The sequence below is a fragment of the Podarcis raffonei genome, chromosome 2 (genome assembly GCF_027172205.1).
Source record: "Podarcis raffonei isolate rPodRaf1 chromosome 2, rPodRaf1.pri, whole genome shotgun sequence".
Lineage (NCBI taxonomy): Eukaryota > Metazoa > Chordata > Lepidosauria > Squamata > Lacertidae > Podarcis > Podarcis raffonei.
Window position 1 is genome coordinate 118897905 of NC_070603.1, and position 20542 is coordinate 118918446.

General features: G+C 47.0%; 1 protein-coding gene, 1 long non-coding RNA gene and 1 pseudogene across 2 annotated transcripts in view; 1 reads left to right on the forward strand and 2 right to left on the reverse strand.

Annotated features, from left to right (window-relative positions):
- LOC128409259 (zinc finger protein RFP-like) overlaps positions 1-4190 on the reverse strand; it is a 32720-nt pseudogene extending 28530 nt beyond the window's left edge.
- A 6639-nt stretch (positions 4191-10829) lies between these two features.
- The window catches only part of LOC128409316 (uncharacterized), a 43515-nt gene continuing 33802 nt past the window's right edge, over positions 10830-20542 (forward strand). The window contains exon 1 of the long non-coding RNA XR_008329217.1: positions 10830-11415. This is a non-coding gene — a long non-coding RNA (uncharacterized LOC128409316). The remainder of the gene's footprint in view (positions 11416-20542) is intronic.
- On the reverse strand, positions 12307-20507 carry LOC128409230 (zinc finger protein 397-like). Its single transcript, XM_053379533.1, has 4 exons — positions 20422-20507; positions 17469-18399; positions 15297-15420; positions 12307-14618 (listed from the first exon to the last, which is right to left on the reverse strand). Exons 2-4 carry the CDS (start codon positions 18174-18176, stop codon positions 13609-13611), a joined length of 1842 nt encoding a protein of 613 aa, XP_053235508.1. The 5' UTR covers positions 18177-18399; positions 20422-20507; the 3' UTR covers positions 12307-13608.

The following is a 20542-nucleotide window of genomic DNA, read 5'->3' on the forward strand; positions in this document are numbered from 1 at the left end:
TCAAAGGTGAACTTACCTAATTTGCTATTGCTGAAAAAATATAGAGACCAAAACAGAGCAATCCTTTGAAATTCACACCTCTGATATTTTCAATGTTGACCAATCCAGGTAATATTCACACAAAAAATATATTTATGGGGGTAAAGTACAGATCAGAATATTTATACAAGGAGGTAGCTACAATAACATCTGATTCATTCTCAGAATAATAAATTAATAAACAGACTGATATGGAAAAAGGAGAAATGGGGAGAAGCTGAAATGGGCAGATTTCCCCATCCCTCCTCAGTCCTGACTCAACTCTTCAAGTGCTTGTTCCCTCCCTAGTAATAAGAGTGGCACTTACAAGGAGGTCTTTGCTTTCCTTGTCCAGGGCTGCTAGATAGGCCAGAATTTCCCCTCTCTCTTTCCTCAGAATCTCCAGGTGGCGACAGATCTCTTCCTAAAGAGAAAAGGGAAAACTCAGGTTTGATTGAGACACACAGAGAGGAGGTGAATAGTGTGCTGGCTTCTTGCGCCCACTGGCCTTGCTATAATAGCAAAGTAGTTTTTTCGAGGAAATAAAAGTCCAGAGGTTTTCAACCTTTTTGGGTCCATGGCTCCCTGGACCAGCTCCCTTTTTTCTGTGCCAGCCCTGTGGGGCTCAGGGACCCAGTTAGGTCACCCCTTGCTTACAGACTTCTACCTAGTCTTTGCAGATGCTACTCAGGGATATCAAGGGATTACGATTACGATTACGATATCTTTATTGTCATTGTCCCATGCAGAACAATGAAATTGAAAAACTACATAAAACTACATAAAAACTACATAAAACTACCACAAAACTACATAAAACTACCACAAAACTACATAAAACATTCAAAAACCCCTAAAAACTCTAAAACCCCATTTTAAAATACACTATACTATAGAGACCCCTTATGCTGCGTTTAGAACCAGAATTGCATTGGATAGAACCTGTTTCTCAGGCGGCTAGTCCTGGCCTTTATAACCCTATACCTTCTTCCAGAAGGCAGAAAGAGATCATTTCCGGGGTGCGTACTATCCTGTGCTATCTCTGCCGCTTTCTTATGGCACCTGGTAGCATAGATTTGATCTAAGGTGGGAAGAGTGCACCCAATTATTCTCTCTGCAGTCTTTACAACCCTGGATAGCATTGTTTTTTCCCTGGCTGTGCAGCTCCCAAACCACACACAGAGACCATAAGTTAGCACGCTCTCCACAGTGCAATGGTAAAATGCCATCAACAGGTCCTTTGAGAGATTGTTTTTCCGGAGGATTCTCAGAAAATATAACCTCTGCTGTGCTCTCTTCATCAGGTCTTTGCTGTTCTCTCCCCAGGTTAGGTCGCCTCTCAACTCCATTCAAACGCGGAGACCTGTTCCACGCACTTCCCCTCAATAATGAGTGGCTGAATATTCAATTTACATTTCCTAAAGTCCACAATGATCTCTTTTGTTTTCTTTAAGGAGTAAGTTGTTTTTCCTGCACCACTCCCCCAACTGCTCAACTTCCTTCCTATAGGCCGCCTCCCCCTCTCCAGCCGTGATTAAACCAACCACCGTTGTATCGTCTGCGAACTTAATGATCTTATTACTGGGGTATTTGGGGGCACAGTTAGCTGTATAGAGCATATATAAAAGCGGGCTCAACACGCACCCCTGCGGTGTCCCCGTGTTCGTGATGAGATCCGCAGTGACGTGGGAACCCAACCTGACCCTTTGGGAACAGTTTGATAGAAAATCTAATATCCACCTGCACAAACATGGTGGAAGTCCCAGGTCTAATAATTTGGGCACCAATCTATGTGGAAGAATAGTATTAAATACAGAACTAAAGTCTACAAATAACAGTCTCGCATAGTTCCCTTGCTTCTCCAAATGAGTCAGGACAGCATGTAAAGCCATTGCCACAGCATCCTCTGTGGATCTCTTTGCCTTGTACGCAAACTGGTAAGGGTCACGTCCCACTGGCAGACAAGATAAGATGCGGTTCCTCACCAGTTTTTCGAAACATTTCATTATAATGGGTGTCAATGCCACAGGGCGAAAATCATTCAGACTGTCTTATCTTTGATGTTTTTGGCAGGGGTATAATGGTAGCGGATTCCAGACAGGGTGGAACAGTGGCTTGGGCCAGAGACTGGTTAAAAATCTTCGTAAAGATTCCTGCCAGTTGGTCCGAACAATCTCTTAGCACCCTGTCAGCCACCCCATCCGGGCCCATAGCCTTCCTTGTGTTTACCTCCTTTAATATTCGCCTCACTTCTCCCTCTTCCACCCTGGCAGCATTTGCTGTAGGTAGTGACGCCAATAGCTCTGGCATCCCTGTTGGAGTCACTGTTGGTGTCACCTCAAATTGGGCAAAGAAGGTATTCAACTCTCCCACCAAGGAAGCAGTACTCTCTACCATTGATGAATTCCTTGATTTATAACCAGTCAGATGTTGGACTCCCTGCCACAGTTGTCTAGTATCATGATTTCTCAGATGGTCCTCAATTTTTCTTCTGTACTCCGCTTTTGCTTTCCTGATACCCCTCTTCAAGTTCGCTCTTTCTATACCATACAATACCCAGTCCCCAGTTCTAAAAGCAGAATTTCTGGCCTTCAATAATCTCCTAACCTCTACTGTCATCCAGGGCTTCCTATTCGGATACAATTTAACATACTTTTCCCTGGTGACATTTGGTGTGCAGAATCTAATATAATCCAGGACCGTTGATGTATAAGTTTCTAGATCTTGATGGTCGAAGATATTCCAGTCGGTCTCCTGGAAACAGTCCTGCAGTTGCTGAGAGGCTCCCTCAGGCCACACCGTAACCACCCGTGTTTGTATCTGGCCTTGTTTCCTGAGGGGTGTGTATACTGGTGTCAGAAGCAGGGACACATGATCTGAACCACCGAGGTGTGCCAAGGTCTTGACCTCATATGCCCGTCTAATGTTCGTATACACCTTGTCAAGAGTATTTTCTCCCCTTGTTGCACACTCAATGTCCTGATGGAATTTTGGGAGTACTGCCCTCACATCTGTGTGATTGAAGTCCCCCGCAATAATGTGCACAGCCTCCGGGTATCTGCTCAATTTAGCATTGATGTTCTCCTGCATACTACTCATAGCCCTGCATGCATTTGCAGTTGGTGCTATGTACACTGCTGTTAACACCACTGTTGTAAATTCCCGGGGAAGATAGAAAGGTCTGCATTTAATTGTCAGAAATTCCACATCTGGAGAACAGCAGGTATCCAACTTGAGTCCCTACACCAGTTTTGATTTATAAAAATACACACACACATACACACACACACACCCCTTGTTTCTTGCCAGAATCCTGTGTCCTATCCCACCGGTACATTGTAAAACTTTGTAATTCAACAGCTGTGTCTGGAATAGCTGAATTTAACCATGTCTCTGTGAGTATCAGCACACAACAATTCCGGATGTCTTCCTCCACTCCTACACGAAGCCTCCATTCATCAAGTTTATTTGCCAATGATCAAGGGAGATCCCTTTGTCCCCCTGGCAGAGAGAAAGACTTCAACTCCCTCATCCCAGTCATCCCAGGAGCCCTCAGGCTTCCCCTGGGCTGCTTCTAACGTAATAAAAAACCACCAATTCATGCCAATTCATACTTTGGAGCTGAGAATTAAAAAGGAAACCTCCCAAGAAGAATCCACAGCTATTTCTCCCCCTCAAGATCCAGGGATCTCCTACCTTGTATTCCTCGGAAGCCTCCTCCAGAGGAATCACATCGTGATGTTTGTGCTCCTTGGATCTGTCACACACCAGGCAGATGGGGGCTTCATCCTCCTTGCAAAAGAGCTTCAGGGGCTCCTGGTGCTTCTCGCAGACTCCTCCTTTCCCTCCTTCCTCCTTTCCCTCTTGAAGGCTGAGATTCTCGATTAATTCTACGAAGTTTGCCAGTTGCCGGTTGGGGATGAGGCCCCTTCTCTGGACTGTTTTTCTGCACTGAGGGCAGGAAGCCTCTGCCTCCGATTCCCCCCAGCACTGGATCAGGCAGGATCGGCAGAAGTTGTGCCCACACTCTGGGATGGTCACTGGATCCTTGAAGTAATCCAGGCAGATGGAGCACCTGGCTTCGTCACAAAGATTCTGGATGTGACCCCCAGAAGCAGCCATGGCTCCTTCACGCAAAAGACCCGAGCTAAGTTTCACTTACTCTGTTTTCAGCTACTGGGAGTTTCCTTTCCTGGAAATGACTCAAACTCAGTGACCACGTGATCTTTATGTTTTTTAAAAATATGTCTCCAGGTCTTTGCAGCTGCTGAATATTTTCTCAAGTAGCAGTGAATGTCAATTCCCAATTTTGATTGCTTCCCATGCTTTTGATTACACACACAAACACACAGGTACCTAGTAAGTTGTGGTATTCATACCGTAACATTTTCATTCGTAGGCTTCCTGTCATTTTTGAATTGGAGAAAATCTGCCTCTGCCCTAAATGGATGGGAGTTCTGATTTAGCAAACGGGACTTGATTCCGTGAAGAGAACTCCTAAAAGTCTCGTTGCTAATTTTGACTTAATTTGTTTTTAGCATGCTGGCAAAGAACTTCAGATTGAAACAGACCTGAGGGGACACTAGGGGCGCATCAGAAGATGGCTGACAATAACATCTCTCTGACCCACACAAGGTAATTTGGAGGCTGTGATGGGAGTAAACAGCCTCCCTACCCCCCCCCCGGATTGTGGGGGGGCTGCCCTTGCCTGCTGTGCCCTATACCACCCCCGAATTTGTGGGGATGGGGGCACTAGGCAGAATGCCCTTCTGTGGATATCGGCGCTCCTGGACACTGCCTCTGATCCGCGCCTCTAGCTGCAAGAACTTCAAAAGAAACGATTAGGATGAAGTGAATGCACATATTTCAAGGAAGGAGGGGGAGTAAAGACTGCTAACAGAAGAGATCTCTGATAAACAAGACGAGTCGGAAGAACAAGAATTAACCAGATGAAGATACACCAAGACTCAGTATGGCAAAAGGACTGGATGGGCGAGGGGGAAAAAACTTTCCTTTCTTTCCTCTATGTGATTAAACAAGAATCCCCCCCCCTCACAAGTCAGAAATGTTGTTTGAAGGACTTAAGCTGTGGATTTATGTCTGTGTGGAGATAAACTTTCTAACCAAAGCATGCTTTAAGAAGAGCGTGGAATGTATAAGGGCTTTGGAATGACGCAGTTAAAAATACCGTCGCCATATTGGGAAGTTCTGTCGGAGGACTTAAGTCTGGGAGGAGGAATAGAGAAATAGAGCTGTTTTTATATTGTGGGTGAAACTCCTCAGAGGGACTTAAGAACGACAGTTCTGTGATTAATGATGGAAAGAGCGATGTTATCTATGAAGGCGATGATATATGGAAACCATCTTGATTCGAGGATTGGATGAACGGAAAAATTCACACAGGATTATTATTGGTGTTTATCAGCTTAAGGAGATTATCAGAAGAGATCATAAAGAAAAAAGAGAAAATATACGAACAAGATGAGATGTGGAAACAGCAAGGTAAGACTGGATAGAATTATGAACTTTATTTGGACTGATTTGGACATTAACGCAGTAGCAGGAAGATGATCAGAATCCCCCTTCGGATGTTGAAATATGGGTCCCCTCAACAAAATTTAAAATTCGGCTTTGTAATTCGGAATTTATGTGATGCGATTTGATTGGATTTGATTGGTCGGTTAATAAAAATTATTTTAAAAAAACAACAGATTGAAACAGACCCTTTCAGCATTGCCAGCCTGGGGCCCTCTGTTTGCTTCAGACTACAACTCCCATCATCCTTGGCCAGGACATCTGCAGGCATGGCTAGGAAGGCCCTCTGCCTGGAGACCCTGCAGAGCAGCTGCCAGTCAGTGGAGGCAATATTGACCTCGATGGACCAATGGGCTGGCCTGGCAGAAGGCACCATCTGTGGTGTGGCAGGCAAGTTATGGGGCTCCTTCCCTAGATAGGAATGCCTGGTGCGATCTTAGCTATTGTTATTAATCAATATTACTCCACATTGTGAAGTCTTCCTATATTCCTGATAAAGTGTGGTCCCTTGCAATGGCTGAAAAGCCTGGAGGAAGAGATAAAATTCCTGGAGGATAGGACTTTGGATGGTTATATGCTCTGCCTCAGAGGTTGGAAGCAGTTATGCTCCTGAATAGCGGTTGCTGGAGACTCTAGAAGGGGAGGGGATCTTGTTCCCAGGTCCTGCTTAGGGGTTTCTCACATGCATAATGTTTTAAAAAAAAAAAATCACCATCACCTGCAGGTAAAAGGAGAGAGATCAAAACGGAGAAATCCCACTGAGGGGAAGTTGTTTCCTTGGAGAAATATCCCTAATAAACTTTTCTTTGTTAGCTGAGATTCCAGATGAAAAGCATGAGTCCAAAGGACACCAGGAAGCAAATGAACACAGCCACCACCCCAGTCCAGGTCCCTATAGTGAAAGCCCAATGCACTTTGGAGCAGAAAGCCCTTCTCCTCAAATCATTCATCTTTATTATTTAATAGACCTATATTATGATTTACTAGTGCAATTCCCTATTACCCCCACTTGCTACTATAATGCTATATATAAATATTATTATTATATTAAGTATTTTACTTACAGTTTTTAAAATGTCAACCAGAAGTTACAAAAGTGGAGACCAAAAGAGGAAGGAGAAGCAGAAAGCTGAAGAAGACCTGAGCAAATGACCAAAATTAGATAGCTTCTTTACAAAGACAGATAAAGGTCCTGATGAACCCAAATACTATACCACAGCGAGTCAGTCATGTGATATTCGTCCCATTCCTGATACAGAACCTGGTACATCTGGTTCTATAGAATCTGCTTCAATAACTGAAGCAAGAAATATTCAGATTGACCAACCAGAGATTAGTACAAGTGCAGAAGATTCAACATCAAAATACAAACAGAATGGTGTTGGGCTATGGGGTGATTTAAGCAAAGACGACATTTTATACTGCGTAGAAAAAGGTCCGTCAGAGTGTCAGCACTCAGATGGTTTATTTGAAAAGTCAGAGGTCTTTTGCAAACCAAGACATATTTTTCAAAGAGCTTGTTCTATCCCAAACGACTAATGACAAAAAATACTGGTTAGAGAATGGTTAGTATATTCACCAGAAACTGGTTTTGTGTGCAAGCTCTTTTCAAATTCTTCCACACCATTATCATCAGATGGATTTTCTGATTGGCGCAACACCTATTTAGTTCCAAGTCATGAAAACTCTGAAGACCATAGAACAGCTTCAGTAGCATAGCTTACAAGAAGAAAACGTGGCTCAACAATTGACTGTCAACTAGCAGAACAGATACATAATGAACGGCAGGACTGGAAACATGTTCTTGAATGAGTTCTTGCAGGCATAATAACTCTGGCAGAGCATGGCTCAGAGGAGATGAGGAAAGATTTGGTTCTCCCCAGAAGGACAGATCCTGAAGCTAAGTCTCCAATACTTTGGCCACCTCATGAGAAGAGAAGATTCGCTAGGAAAGACCCTGATGCTGGGAAAGATGGAGGGCACAAGGAGAAGGGGACGACAGAGGACGAGATGGTTGGACAGTGTTCTCGAAGCTACCAGCATGAGTTTGACCAAACTGCGGGAGGCAGTGGAAGACAGGAGTGCCTGGTGTGTTCTGGTCCATGGGGTCACGAAGAGTCAGACACGACTAAACGACTAAACAACAACTTGAACTTATTGCAAAATTTGATCATTTTCTAGCAAACCATATAAAAGAATTTGGAAATGATCAGGTGTCACATCCTACCTTTCTAAATCAGTATGTGATGAATTTATCCAAATGATGGCATTTAAAGTAAGAGGATCAATTTTAGAGGATTTAAAAACTGCAGAGTACTTCAGTTTATCTGTCCTGTCCCATGTTGATCAGCTCACTGTTATTGTAAGGTATGTCTCACCAGATGATGGGCTCCCTATGGAACATTTTCTAACCTTCCTAGAGATAGTTAGCCTGTTAGGATTCTTGCTCCATGTTTGCAATCATGGGATTGTTGTCTATCACATGACGGTGTATGTTTTCATTCCACAGTGGGAAGTGACGGAGACAGGATGTTTTGTACTACTGTGTTCCGTGATGTGGGACTATTGTCCTTTGTTGGCAAACCAAGGCCCGGGGGCCAGATGCACCACCCCCCCAGCTCATAAATCCAGCCCACATCGCAAAGCCGGAACCCGCCATGAAGCCAAGACTCCCGGTGATGGCGACGGAATGAAGAGGCCGAGCGGCGGCAGCTCTTCCACTCAAACACCTGGTTTACCTCAGCGGCGTTTGATTGGCAGGTACGTCCCCGCGCTGTGCTGAGGTAAACCAGATGCAGGGTTGATTGATCACCGGGAGTCTTGGCCTCTTCCCAGGGAGTCATAGCTCTCGGAAGGGAACAGGGGTGCCGCATAACAAACCCAGCACTGATAACGGAAAAATACCAGGGGGAATTTTAGCCAATGCAATTTCTCCCTGCAATCCAAAGACCTGCAGGGACCTCCGGGAATCCTTGAGCAGCCAGTAGGCCTGATCTTTATTGAACAATACCGTTGCAACTGCATCCCCTTGATGCTGCCCAAAAGATAGTTCACCCTGAACAATGGTGTCTTGGGGGTTACCCCCTTCTGCTTTGAGCAGTCCCTTTGTCAGGTGCCTCCTCAAAACATCAGACATTTGTCACAAGGTAAGATGGCAACAACAGGTGACTGCATTTCTTTAAAATTCCAGTTTGTATCTGGACTGGACTTGAATTGACTCTGCCTATGTCTTGTTGCTGTTTCCAAATATATGTAATTGGCTTATTATATATATGCAATTTTAAAGTTGTTTTTATATACACAATCATTTTGTATATGTTTTTGTGGCATATTTAATCAGAAACGCCTTGTGGGAAGAGATCCATTAAAAAAAAAAATCAACTGGCCCTCAGTCCAATTTCATGCGGCCCTCAGCTTCGTTTCATGTTGGTGAGAAGGAGGGGGAGATGGGGTAAAGACAAAGGAGAAAGGGGGGCTTATCCACCAGCACCCTACCCACCCCTTTGACATCAACGCACCTGATACGGAAGGGGGGGGCATGTCTTCTTCACCTTCTTCTTCGCTACAATATATCCATTTATTTCCAATTGTCAATGTCAAAAGGGACTAGAATCTATAAAATTCGTAGAAAATCAACGTGCCAATTTGCTCAATTTCTCTAGGACTCCATGACACCTTCCCTGTCCTCCATAATCCCTCAAGCAAGGTGTCAAGACCCTAATCCTGTCAAATCACTCTGCCAAGCCTTTCCTCCGGGCAATGCCAGGTGGCAGACTTTACATACTTGGACTATTGTCTTCTCATCACCGGTACTCAGGAAGTGCTTATCTGCACATATCTCCATCTCTGCATATTCCCCCTCCCTCCTCTGTATGTTAATCCGGTGTAACCCAACCTCTCTTTAATGTATTCATGATGCAATCTGTGTAACCCAACCTCTCTTTAATGTATTCATGATGTAACTGGGATGTATTTTGCACTGTATTCTGGGACATGGAGGGAAGTTTCAAAAGTTCATGTCACCCCTTTCTCGCTGTTCAATCTCGCCTTGAACCTGTTGCGCAATAAACGTGGATCTTCTGCAGCTTGCTCCTGTCTCCGGCTGAGCTCATTTTCCGCCGCAGGGACCCGCAGACTTAGTCCGATGAGCTGGGTGGCAGAGCAGCCTCGCACCCAGATTTTACTGTAACACACCCACTTTCGATTCTGGACCCACCCACCTCAAGTACATGCCTCCCCCACCCTAAAAGGATGTCCACCACTTAGCTCCCTTCAGATGTGTAAAACCTTGGACCATCAATAAAGGAGCAGCATAAAGCAGGTGTAGGGAACCTTTGGTCCTCCAGATGCTGAACTACAGTTCCCATTGGCCGCAGCCAGCATGGCCAATGGCTGATGGGAGATGTAGTTCAGCAACTGCTGGAGAGCCAAATGTTTGTCCTCCCACCATCTGTGTCAACGATCCTTCTAGACTCCAGGCCTAAATTTGGTGAATGCTGAAGACACACCTTTTTGCCCTGGCTTTTGGCAAAATAAGACCCATCTTATTTTCGTAACTTGTTTTGAATTGTTTTTGATATTGCATTTTAATGGTTGCAACCCTCCCTGGGGCCGTGGTGTGAAGGGCAGGTAATAAATTAATAATAATAATAAAAAATAATAATAATAATAATAATAATTTCAAAAGCCCTATCAGAAGCTAGTTCCCTACACATCCTCATGACTGTCAAAGAAAGGGAGAGAGAAAAGGGGGTGGCAGCAGGAGGGGGGAAATGGCCCCTCGCTTTTGGCCTTGCCCAACACCAGGCCCTTTTGGGGGGGCCTGGACACGAAAAAAGTTGCCACCAGCCCCTGAAGCCCACCACCCAGACAGAAAACACGAGACAGGAAGTTTGGAGTTTATTTATTTGGAAGGAAGGGTTTACCGGACGCCCCTCTTGGGCTCAGTTTGCCTACAGGTCACCTCCTTGGTGGTTTTTCACATTTGCACTACGGGTCAAATGTTAACACGCCGAATATCCACATAAACACCCTTTGCCTCGTAACCACCTTCCAAGCAATATTCCGTTCCTTACTCCGTAGCTCTTCAAAGTTCTTCAAACATCTCCTCGCACAAACCCTCTTTCAGCCTTCCTCAAAAGTTAGAGCGCAACACTAAGAAGCCGCACTACGGGTAAGGAGATCCCGAGGTTCAAACCACATGCTTAGATGTTGCTGAACTACAACTCCCATCACCCCAATGCTTGCTGGGGCTGATGGGAGTTGTAGAGAGCCAGTGCGCTGTAGTGGTTAAGAGCGGTAGTCTCGTAATCTGGGGAACTGGGTTCGCGTCTCCGCTCCTCCACATGCAGCTGCTGGGTGACCTTGGGCCAGTCACACTTAGAATCATAGAATCATAGAGTTGGAAGAGACCACAAGGGCCATCGAGTCCAACCCCCTGCCAAGCAGGAAACACCCATCAGAGCACTCCTGACATATGGTTGTCAAGCCTCTGCTTAAAGACCTCCAAAGAAGGAGACTCCACCACACTCCTTGGCAGCAAATTCCACTGTCGAACAGCTCTTACTGTCAGGAAGTTCTTCCTAATGTTTAGGTGGAATCTTCTTTCTTGTAGTTTGGAACCATTGCTCCATGTCCGCTTCTCTGGAGCAGCAGAAAACAACCTTTCTCCCTCCTCTATGTGACATCCTTTTATATATTTGAACATGGCTATCATATCACCCCTTAACCTCCTCTTCTCCAGGCTAAACATGCCCAGCTCCCTTAGCCGTTCCTCATAAGGAATCGTTTCCAGGCCTTTGACCATATTGGTTGCCCTCCTCTGGACACGTTCCAGTTTGTCAGTGTCCTTCTTGAACTGTGGTGCCCAGAACTGGACACAGTACTCCAGGTGAGGTCTGACCAGAGCAGAATACAGTGGCACTATTACTTCCCTTGATCTAGATGCTATACTCCTATTGATGCAGCCCAGAATTGCATTGGCTTTTTTAGCTGCCGCGTCACACTGTTGGCTCATGTCAAGTTTGTGGTCAACCAAGACTCCTAGATCCTTTTCACATGTAGTGCTCTCAAGCCAGGTGTCACCCATCTTGTATTTGTGCCTCTCATTTTTTTTGCCCAAGTGCAATACTTTACATTTCTCCCTGTTAAAATTCATCTTGTTTGTTTTGGCCCAGTTTTCTAATCTGTCAAGGTCGTTTTGAAGTGTGATCCTGTCCTCTGGGGTGTTAGCCACCCCTCCCAGTTTGGTGTCATCTGCAAATTTGATCAGGATGCCCTTGAGTCCATCATCCAAGTCGTTGATAAAGATGTTGAATAAGACCAGGCCCAAGACAGAACCCTGTGGCACCCCACTAGTCACTCTTCTCCAGGATGAAGAGGAACCATTGATGAGCACCCTTTGGGTTCGGTCAGCCAGCCAGTTACAAATCCACTGAGTGGTAGCATAGTCAAGACCGCATTTTACCAGCTTCTTTACAAGAATATCATGGGGCACCTTGTCAAATGCCTTGCTGAAATCAAGGTAGGCTACATCCACTGCGTTCCCTTCATCTACCAGTCTCTCAGCCCCACTCACCTCACAGAGTGTTTGTTGTGGGGGAGGAAGGGAAAGGAGAATGTTAGCTGCTTTGAGACTCTTGAAGGGGAGTGAAAGGCAGAATATCAAATCCAAACTCTTCTTCTTCTTCAGAAAGATCTAAATGCGCGCCCACCTGTGGTGCTCTTGAGCTGCCCCCACCTCTATCGAGCCAATCTATCTCGTCTTTCCGCTATTGGTTTCGTGCTGACCTACCTTACAGGGTTGTTGTTAAGATAGTCTGGTTCACGTGTCATGCCAAGCCAAACCATGGCTTAGCTCTGCATTTCTCCAACTTGGGTCTCCAGCTGTTTTGGGACTGCGACTCCCATCATCCCTAGCTAGCAGGACCAGCGGTCGGGGATCATGGTAATTGTAGTCCCAAAACAGCTGACTCAAGTTGGGGAAACACTGGATCAGCTTGAATGTGTGGAGAGGAGATTGCGGCCACTTTCCTTATCCTGTTTGCTTGGCTGCTGTTCTAGACTGAACTTAGGTTTTCAAGCAGAGGTTGGATGGCCGTCTGCCATGGATGCTTCAGTTGAGATTCCTGCAACGCAGGGCTGGACTAGAGGACCCTTAGGGTCCCTTCCAGCTATATGATTCGATGATTGTAAGCCGTAGCTTAGCTTAGCACTCCATCCCAACCTGGGCTTGTGGGTCTAGCTTTTCCTAACTACAAGCCGTAAACCACAGGCCAAATCATGGTTAGTCTGAACCAGGGCTAGTTCAACCATGAGACCCTGGTTTGGGGGACATGCCAAGCCAAGCTTAGCTTAGCACAGCTGCAAATTACTGGGCGGGGAGTGAAGCGTCCCTGGGAGCCTGTGTGGCTTGGCTTCGTGCGATGTGCAAACTAGGGTCCTGTATGAGAAGAGCTTTCGACATTTCGAAGTCTTAAATCGATGGGTCAGCAGCCACACGCACCCCATACATTTAAACTGGTAAGATAGCACTTCAAGCAATCCTGGCTTCAAGCAATTCGGGGAGCTGTGGTTTTTTTAAGGATACTGATGAGTTGTTAGTAGACCCTTGGTCCCCCTCAGAGAGTTACAATTCCCTGTGGTTTAACTATTTCTGGGTTAGCGGAGTCTGTAACCTGAAGCGTCTGTAACCTGAAGCGTATGTAACCTGAGGTACCACTGTAGTAACTTGAAGTCTGCTATAAATAATAAACACAGCTATAAGTAACAAGTTACTGGTTCCTGCTTCATCCATCCTGCCTGCAGCTGATTGCTTTCGAGAACTCTGCATATGCTCTGCTAAGGTCTGGCTAAGGTCCTGCAACAGGTCAAAGTTGCAAAACACCAACATAGTCGCCTTTGACTGGACTTAACCATCCAGGGATCCTTTACCTTTTTCTTTTTTTTCAAAGAAGAAGAGCTCACCCCTTTGCTGGGATTCGAACCTTTTTACCTAGCACTGATTCCTCTTTACACAAACTCTCCCCTCTCTTTCTTCCCCTTCCCCTTCCGGCCCTAACTTTTTCTCGCCACGTGGATTTTCAGGTGCGTGATGAGCGTCGAGCGGAGGCGGAAGCGCTTCCCGCACTCGGAGCACTCGTACGGCTTCTCCCCCGTGTGGATCCTCAGGTGCCCGGCCAGGAGGGTGCTGACACCAAAAGTTTTCCCGCACTCCAGGCACTGGTAGGGCTTTTCCCCCGTGTGGACCGCCTGGTGCCGGATGAGCTGCTGGCTGACGGCGAAGCCTTTCCCGCACTCCAGGCACTTGTAGGGTTTTTCCCCGGTGTGGACCCGGCGGTGCGTGATGACCTGTGAGCTGTTGCAGAAGCGCTTCCCGCAGTCCGGGCACTGGTAGGGCTTCTCTCCGGTGTGGGCCCTCTCGTGCCGGATGAGGTCCGAGCTGATGCTGAAGCCCTTGCCGCAGTACGAGCACTTGAAGGGCTTGAGGCCCGTGTGGATCTTCTGGTGGTTCTTGAGGTGCGAGCGCTGGCGGAAGCTCTGCCCGCACTCGGCGCACTGGTAGGGCTTCTCGCCCGAGTGGGTCCTCTCGTGCTCAATGAGCTGCGTGGTCACCGGGAAGCTCTTCCCGCAGGCCTGGCACCGGTAGGGCTTCTCGCCCGTGTGGGTCCTCTGGTGAACCACCAGGGTGGACTTGGAGCGGAAGCTGCGCCCGCAGTGCGGGCACTTGTAGGGCTTCTCGCCCGTGTGCACCCTCTCGTGGGCCAGCAGGCCCGTCCGGCGGCTGAAGCTCTTCCCGCAGACGCCACAGGTCGTCTCCCGCTTGCCTCGGGGAGGTTTCGGATGGTTTGTGGGTTCGCCGAGGTGGGCAGAGGCTTCTCCACAAGTGGCGCTCTCCTGTGGGCCCTTTCCCAACTTCCTCTTGGGTCCAGGCTGCATCGAAGGAGCATCTTCTTCTTCTTCCTCTGTTGTCGGTAGGAAACACCTTCCTTCCCCCTTGTCTGGCAGCTCCACCGGCTCTGCAATTTTCACCTGTGAATCCTCCATTTCTCTCATCTGTCTGTCATCTGGGAGTGAAATAATAATAATAATAATAATAATAATAATAATAATAATAATATTATTATTATATTATTTATACCCCACTCATGTGGCTGGGTTTCCCCAGCCACTCTGGGCGGCTCCCAACAGAATATTAAATATTAAAAACCCTATAAAACATCAAACATTAAAAACTTCCCTAAACAGGGTGGCCTTCAGAGAACTAAGAGAGGTCCATTTGGCAAACTGTTTCCTGCTAGTAGCCTCGTACGTAGGGCTGCTCAGGGATTCTTACAAACACATAAAATCTGGTCCGTTTTTAAACCACGGGTTAAAAACAGTGCAGTTATGAAACGTTTGTGGTGCCATCTTGAATCAAAATGGCAGCCGGTGGTCTGCAAACATAGATAGAAGCCTCCTTCTTGATCTCAGGAACAATCGTGGGTAATTTGGTTGGAAATGTCACGCAATGCTAAATGATACTAAATGATAAAAATAATATTCATATATAATAAAACCGCAAGTACTTAGTATTTTTTATGCCATTTTACACACATTTCGTGTAGCAAGCAAAACTGAATTACATTAATCCCACCAAAATATCTTTTGAAGCCCCAAGTCATGTTACAACTTTTTAGCACCCCTGATTTGGAGGGGGGGGGTTGAAAGCTGGAAAATTCAACGTGCCCTATCAGCACACCTACCCATGCAGCGGCCACCCCTGTTGCCCTCCTGCTTCACCTCTGCACCAGGCTGCTTCTCTCCTGTCTCTGAAGGCGCCTGATCAGCTTCAAGGGGATTCACGGGCATCTCCTGCTGGTAAACCTCCTGGGGAAAAAGAGAAGCGAGGATTTCCATCACAGGGCCAATGAGGACCTGGTGTTCAGAAGCATTGCTGCCTCCTCTATAAATACATCTTTTAAAAACTGATTTTATGGCCCCTCCAGACTGGTGTCTTTGCATTTAAAGCACAGGACTCCCCCCCCCCAGAATTCACCACTCCCTCACAGGACTACAGTTCCCAGCACTCTTGACAAACTACAGCTCCCAGGATTCCTCAAGAGAAGTCCTGTACAGTGGTACCTCGGGTTACAAACGCTTCAGGTTACAGACTCCGCTAACCCAGAAATATTACCTCGGGTTAAGAACTTTGCTTCAGGATGAGAACAGAAATCGCGCGGTGGTGGCACGGCGGCAGCGGGAGGCCCCATTAGCTAAAGTGGTGCTTCAGGTTAAGAACGGACCTCCGGAACGAATTAAGTACTTAACCCAAGGTACCATAGTATTTGAAACAGGAGTCGGATTGGATGAGCTTGAAAGGGATAATAATAATAATAATAATAATAATAATAATAATAATAATAATAATTTATTATTTATACCCCGCCCATCTGGCTGAGTTTCCCCAGCCACTCTGGGCGGCTCCCAATCGAGTGTTGAAAACAATACAGCATTAATATTAATATTAATTTTATTAATTTTTAATATTTTAATATTTTAATATTAAAAACTTCCCTGAACAGGAAAGCCGTTTACGTTCCTGTCACAGCGGTACCTATTTATCTACAGTGGTACATCAGGATAAGTACTTAATTCGTTCCGGAGGTCCGTTCTTAACCTGAAACTGTTCTTAACCGAAGCACCACTTTAGGTAATGGGGCCTCCTGCTGCCGCCGCGCCGCCACAGCACGATTTCTGTTCTCATCCTGAAGCAAAGTTCTTAACCCAAGGTACTATTTCTGGGTTAGCGGAGTCTGTAACCTGAAGCTATATAACCTGAAGCGTATGTAACCCGAGGTACCACTGTACTTGCACTGGCGTGCTTTTGAACTGCTAGCTTGGCAGGAGCTGAGACAGAGCAACGGGAGCTCACCCCATCGCGGGGATTCAAACCGCTAGGTTGGCAGGAGCTTGGGCAAAGCCAGTGCTTTTTTTCTGGGGGGATGCAGAAAATACTCCTAAACTTTTTGTGAATGTAAGTTTAGCCTTATTGAGGGGCAGTATTTCAACATGAGTAGGAAAATGAGAGTACCCCTAAACATTTTTTAGAAAAAAGCATTGGACAGAGCAATGGGAGCTCACCCCATCGCAGGAATTCGAACCACCGACCTTCTGATCGGCAAGCCCAAGAGGCTCAGTAATTTAGACCACAGCGCCACCCGTAAGGCGAAAGATTGTGTGTCACCGCCCTAATACCTTCCAGAGCACAAATCATCATGAATGCAAAAGAAAAAGAGCTACCGTATTTTTTGCCCCATAAGACGCACCTGGCAATAAGGTGCACCTAGTTTTTAGAGGGGGAATGGAAGAAAGAAAATATTCTTTAAAGGGAGCTCTGAGCAGAGACTGCATGCATCCCAGGCTCTGCTCAGCGCTCCCTTTCACGAGCCGCGTGGATCGTGTGTGCGGCGCTTGCAGGCTTTTCCCCAAGGAGGGAGAAGGGCAGTCCATCACTGACAGGTTGCCCTTCTCCCTCCTCGGGGAAAAGCCCCCAAGAGCCGCACACACGCTCCATGCGGCTCTTTAAAGAGAGTGCGGCTCTTGGGGGCTTTTCCAGGAGGTGGGGGAAGGGGCAGAGCACGGCTAAGCCAGAAGCTAGAACAGCAAGAGGGAGCGCAGCGATCCCTCTTGCTGTTCTGGCTTCTGGGATAGCTGCACAGCCTGCATTTGCTCCATAAGACACACACACATTTCCCCTAACTTTTTAGGAGGGGGGAAAGTGCGTCTTACAGAGCGAAAAATACGATACTTCTCCAAGATGCAATTCTATGGGAAGTGATGGATCAATGGAATAAAATACATCTGGGAGCAGCTAACTCTCCTTTGCTCTGTTTCTCCATTTTCTAAAGTCTCGTCCAGGACAGATCTGACCTCACCTGTTCCCCGCAACTCCCAGCTTCCCGTTGTCCCTGCAGGAAGCCTTCGGCCAGGGCCACTGCCCGGGCGCAGCTCTCGGGCCCTCCTCTCTTCACCCAGGTCTGGATCTCCGGCGGCAGGATGGCCAGGAACTGCTCCAGGATCACCAGCTCCAGGATCTGCTCCTTGGTGTGCCTCTCCGGCTTCAGCCACCGGTGGCACAGGTACCAGAGCTGGCTGCACACTTCCCGTGGTCCCTCGACTTCCTGGTAGTGGAACTGGCGGAAGTTCAGCCGCTGCGTCTCCATGGCGATGGCATCCTTTTCCGAGCGATCCCCCCATGGTTCTAAGTAGCCCACCTCAGAGTCCAAGCAGCTGGAGGGCGGTTTGGCTTCCCCACTGTGGCCTGGTAGGAGTTGTGTGGCCTGTTCTCTCCTCGGATCGGCCAGCCCATGCAAGGAAGGCAGGCAAGTCTTTGTGACTTCCCAAGGGGCAGGAAGCAGGAGTGGTGGATTGCCCCATTTGGGTCTTCTGACCGCCTGCTCCCCACTGCAGTTCAGGAGGTCCTCGTTTTTCCCACAAAGGTTGGTGTGGTGGAGTTTGTGAGGCCCTTCCAACCTGGCTGCTGAACCCTGACCTTCTGGGTCCACGGGGGGCAGAGCCACATCCTCCGGCGCAGACTGGAAACGGAGGCCCAGGGTTGCCGACGCTTCCTGTTCCGTAGCCATTTTTGTGTTCGTCCCACCCAAAACCCACCCAGGAAAGATTCAGGCCTCTCTCAGTCCGCTGTCCAAGTCCAAGCCTCCAGTCCTGCTGCAATTTCTCAGTGGAGTATGTCAACGAAACTGCTTCCTCCTGGGGAACGCCGGGCAAGCTCCCCGTTCAGACGAAGCAGAGGACATCTTTGGGAGTTGGTGGTTTTCCAGATGACTGACAGCACAGCATTTTTCTCTAACAACAACAACAACAACAATAATATTCAACAACAACAATAATAATAATATTTTATTTATACCCTGCCCTTCCCAGTTCAGAAAACAGGGCTCAGGGCAGCTAACAACAAACTTAAAACACTTAATCGATGCTACAAAAAACAGCATTAAATACGGTATAAAACGTGAATAACAATAAAATCAAAAATCGATTTAGGGGGGAAATCCGTCCAATAAACATTAGATGATCACCAGGGCTAGCTGGCTAAATTGGTCCTATGTGGGCCAGCGAGGAGACCAGGGGAGAATTAGCTGTGGGATCCCAGAGCGGGGAATCTTCATAAAAAGGGGAGGGGGAGGGAAGGAAGCGGAATAAAAGTTCCTGCTAAGTTCAAATTGAAAGCCAGGCGGAATAGCTCTGTCTTACAGGCCCTGTGGAAGGAAGTTAAATTCTGCAGGGCCCTGGTCTCATGGGACAGAGCATTCCAGCAGGTCGGAGCCATCACTGAGAAGGCCCTGGCCCTGGTGGAGGATAATCTAACTTCCTTAGGGCCTGGGAACTCTAAACTATGATTATTCATGGACCTTAAGGTCCTCTGCGGGGCAGACCAGGAGAGGAGGAAGACAGGAATGTGGAAGGAGAGAAACAGGTAACGCTGCATCAGCAGAAGTAGAGTGTCCAGATCAAGGACAGTAATAGTACCACTCTGTTCTGCCTTAGTCAACACTTGGAATACTGTGTCCAATTCTGGGCACCACAGTTTAAGAACGATATTGAGAAGCTGGAATGTGTGCAGAGGAGGGCAACCAAGATGATCAAGGGTCTGGAAACTAAGCCTTATGAGGAGTGCTTGAAGGAGCTGGGTACATTTAGCATGGAAAAGAGGAGACTGAGAGAAGATATGAGAGCCATCTTCAATTATCTTAAGAGCTGTCACATGGAAGAGAGAGCATGCTTGTTTTCTCCTGCTCTAGATTGTAGGACTCAAGCCAATGGCTTCAGGTTACAAGGAAGGAGATTCCGACTAAACATTTGGAAAAACATTCTGACAGTCAGAGCTGTTTGGCAGTGGAACAGACTCCCACAAGAGGTGGTGGCCTCTCCTTCCTTGGAGGTTTTTAAGCAGAGGTTGGGGGGCCATCTGTCATGGATGCTTTCGCTGAGATTCCTGCAGTGCAGGGGGTTGGAACAGATGACCAATTCAAGATTCTATGATTCTAAGGCTGGAAATGAAATATTTTGGTGCATCTCTGAAACTGAGTGCCCAAGAGATGGCAAAACTTACAGGAAGAATTAGAAACCAGGAAGAGGAGGTCTTTAATAAAGAATGGGGAAAGTTTATACGTAATTTGTTTGAAAAGCTATTGTGAACAACTATATAGCAGGATTGACAGAAAACTTGCAGTAAAAAATTGAACTATGACTTGGCAAAGGATTTATTAAAAATAAGAGTTATGACAGAGATGCAGAGGGGGAAATCTTGACATTAAAATCCACAATTGGGGGGGGGGGAGAAGTCAGAAGGTATGATATATTTATGTATTTAGTTCATTTGCTTATGTAAAATAGAAAATGCAAAAATAAACTTTATACATAAAAGAAAGTGTGTGCCAAAGTGTGAACGTGAGGAGGGGAGCATGATCTGAGGCATGCAATATTTCTCTCCCTGCAATAAAAGCATTCATCTCCCGACTCCTGCATGTCAAAGGTCTGTTCAAAGGAGAAAGCAAGACCCTTCCCCCCCTACCGCTGTGGGTCCCCAGATGTTGTTGGACTACAACTCCCATCATCCCTGAGCTCTGGCCTTGCTAGCTAGGGGTGATGGGAGTTCAACAACATCTGGGGACCCACAGGTTGAGAAAGGCTGGCTTAGTTGGTAACCCTTTTCCCCCTAAAAAAATAAAGGCACAGGAGGCCTGCCCAGAATGATGCATCTTCAGCCTGCCTCAAAGGGACTAGCGCCTTTAACTGATGCCTTTGCTTTGGTCCTCCCCTGCTTCTCCCCTTTGATACCTCTCTCCCTGCGCAAAAGGCTCTCACCTCTGCTGCTCCTTGCAGCCATGCAGAATGTGCAGCTTCCTCTCCATCAGACAGGAAAGGAAAGGAAGGGGCCTTCCCCCCCCAAAAAAACCCCTGTTTGGTCCTCTCTAGCACCCGGAAC